The following is a 1,743-nucleotide window of genomic DNA, read 5'->3' as shown; positions in this document are numbered from 1 at the left end:
ATTGTAATGTAATGTTACTTTTAACTTTCCTGTATAATAAAAATGAATGAATGAATGAATGTATGAATTTTTATCCTGAACTGCACTTTTCTTGGTAGCTGTCAGAGAGCAAGAAGAAGCTGGAGGACGACGTCGGAACAATCGACGGCCTGGAGGAGACGAAGAAGAAGCTGCAGAAGGACCTGGAGCTGGCCAGCCAGCGTCTGGAAGAAAAGACCATCGGCTTTGAAAAGATGGAGAAGACAAAGACCCGACTGCAGCAGGAGCTGGATGATCTAACTGTAGACCTGGATCACCAGAGACAGATTGTCTCCAACCTGGAGAAGAAACAGAAGAAGTTTGACCAGGTGAGAACTAGAGATATTTTTCTATACTGATACTGCCTAAAATACTGGTATCGGCAAGTACTGGACTTTATGCACCGATCCGATGCGGCGTAATTTAGCCCTGAAGAAAATCTACTTCATTTATTTATGATTTTTTTCTGTTATGACTCGCTGTCAAACTAGACAGTTCAGGTATCGGGATTGGGAAGGAAAGAATTGTATTGGAACATCTCAAGTTGAATGCCCTTTATTGGGGATGTTCTGCTGGAATTTACAGATGTTTCTTCAGGATGGAAGTTTGTCTTGGATCTAATTTGAAATGGATCAAGATGGATAGATCTTTATTGCCATTGTGCTCAGAGTACAAGGAAAATCAGTTTTTCCGCTCTTCAGCAGTGTGCAAAAAATAAATAGAACAAAGTTAAGTTTAACAGAACATAGACAATGGCAACTAGAAAAAATATGAATATTATATGAACAAAATATATACAAGCTATCAACAATTTAATCTTCTAGCTTTGCAGTTTAGATGGATTTTATTCATTTAAATTTAAATTATTTATTTCATATTTGATTGCAATACCGTTCTTACAAATTACAAATATGATTTACACAAAATAATAATCGGCAATCTGACGTCCTGTTCCTCCAAAGATGCTGGCTGAGGAGAAGAGCATCTCGGCCCGTTACGCTGAAGAGAGGGACCGCGCCGAAGCGGAGGCCAGGGAGAAGGAGACCAAAGCTCTGTCCATGACCAGAGCTCTGGACGAGGCGCTGGAGGCCAAAGAGGAGCTGGAGAGGGTTAACAAGCAGCTCCGCGCTGAAATGGAAGATCTGATGAGCTCCAAGGACGACGTGGGCAAGAATGTGAGTGTTAAAGCGGGATTCATAGCAAAGTCAGCTAGTAAAGTCAGCTACAATCTATAGAAGTAAAAGGATCCATAATCTATTTTAATTCTGTTTGAGGCGGAGGCTGATCACAAAAATAAAATGCTGTTTCCACTGATTCAACACTAGAAATGCAAACGTAGCAAGCATCCCATCTCACTATCACTAACATTATCCACATTCATATTATGATGCAAAATCATACTGTATATCCAGCTACAAAAGCCGTACAGAAGTACAAAGTGCCGTTGCTATGGAGATGACACAAACTCCGTCTTGTCTCTCTACATTGGTGTGAACTCTCGGGTTTTATAACGTTGCAGACCGGCGTGTTGCAAGTTTCAACTCATCTCATCAAGAATCTTTGGTCTGACCTGGATCTCACAAATTCTCTCCTCTTCCCGTCAGGTTCACGAGCTGGAGAAGTCCAAGCGTACTCTGGAGCAGCAGCTGGAGGAGATGAAGACTCAGCTGGAGGAGCTGGAGGACGAGCTGCAGGCCACAGAGGACGCCAAGCTGCGTCTGGAGG

The 1,743-nt window shown here is 42.3% G+C and overlaps 1 protein-coding gene across 5 annotated transcripts in view; it reads left to right on the top strand.

Moving 5' to 3' along the window:
- Positions 1-1,743, top strand: part of LOC116703510 (myosin-10) — a 78,445-nt gene that overhangs the window by 69,949 nt on the left and 6,753 nt on the right. For all 5 annotated transcript variants that reach the window (XM_032538277.1, XM_032538275.1, XM_032538278.1 and 2 more), the window contains 3 exons: positions 99-347; positions 981-1,193; positions 1,623-1,743. The exon at positions 1,623-1,743 is cut by the window's right edge and continues 92 nt beyond it. In XM_032538277.1, the coding sequence (XP_032394168.1) occupies positions 99-347; positions 981-1,193; positions 1,623-1,743 (583 nt within the window). The remainder of the gene's footprint in view (positions 1-98; positions 348-980; positions 1,194-1,622) is intronic.

This window comes from Etheostoma spectabile, chromosome 15 (assembly GCF_008692095.1).
Source record: "Etheostoma spectabile isolate EspeVRDwgs_2016 chromosome 15, UIUC_Espe_1.0, whole genome shotgun sequence".
Taxonomy (NCBI): Eukaryota; Metazoa; Chordata; class Actinopteri; order Perciformes; family Percidae; genus Etheostoma; species Etheostoma spectabile.
Note: the sequence above shows the minus strand (reverse complement) of the source record. Positions and strands in the feature narration are given on the sequence as shown.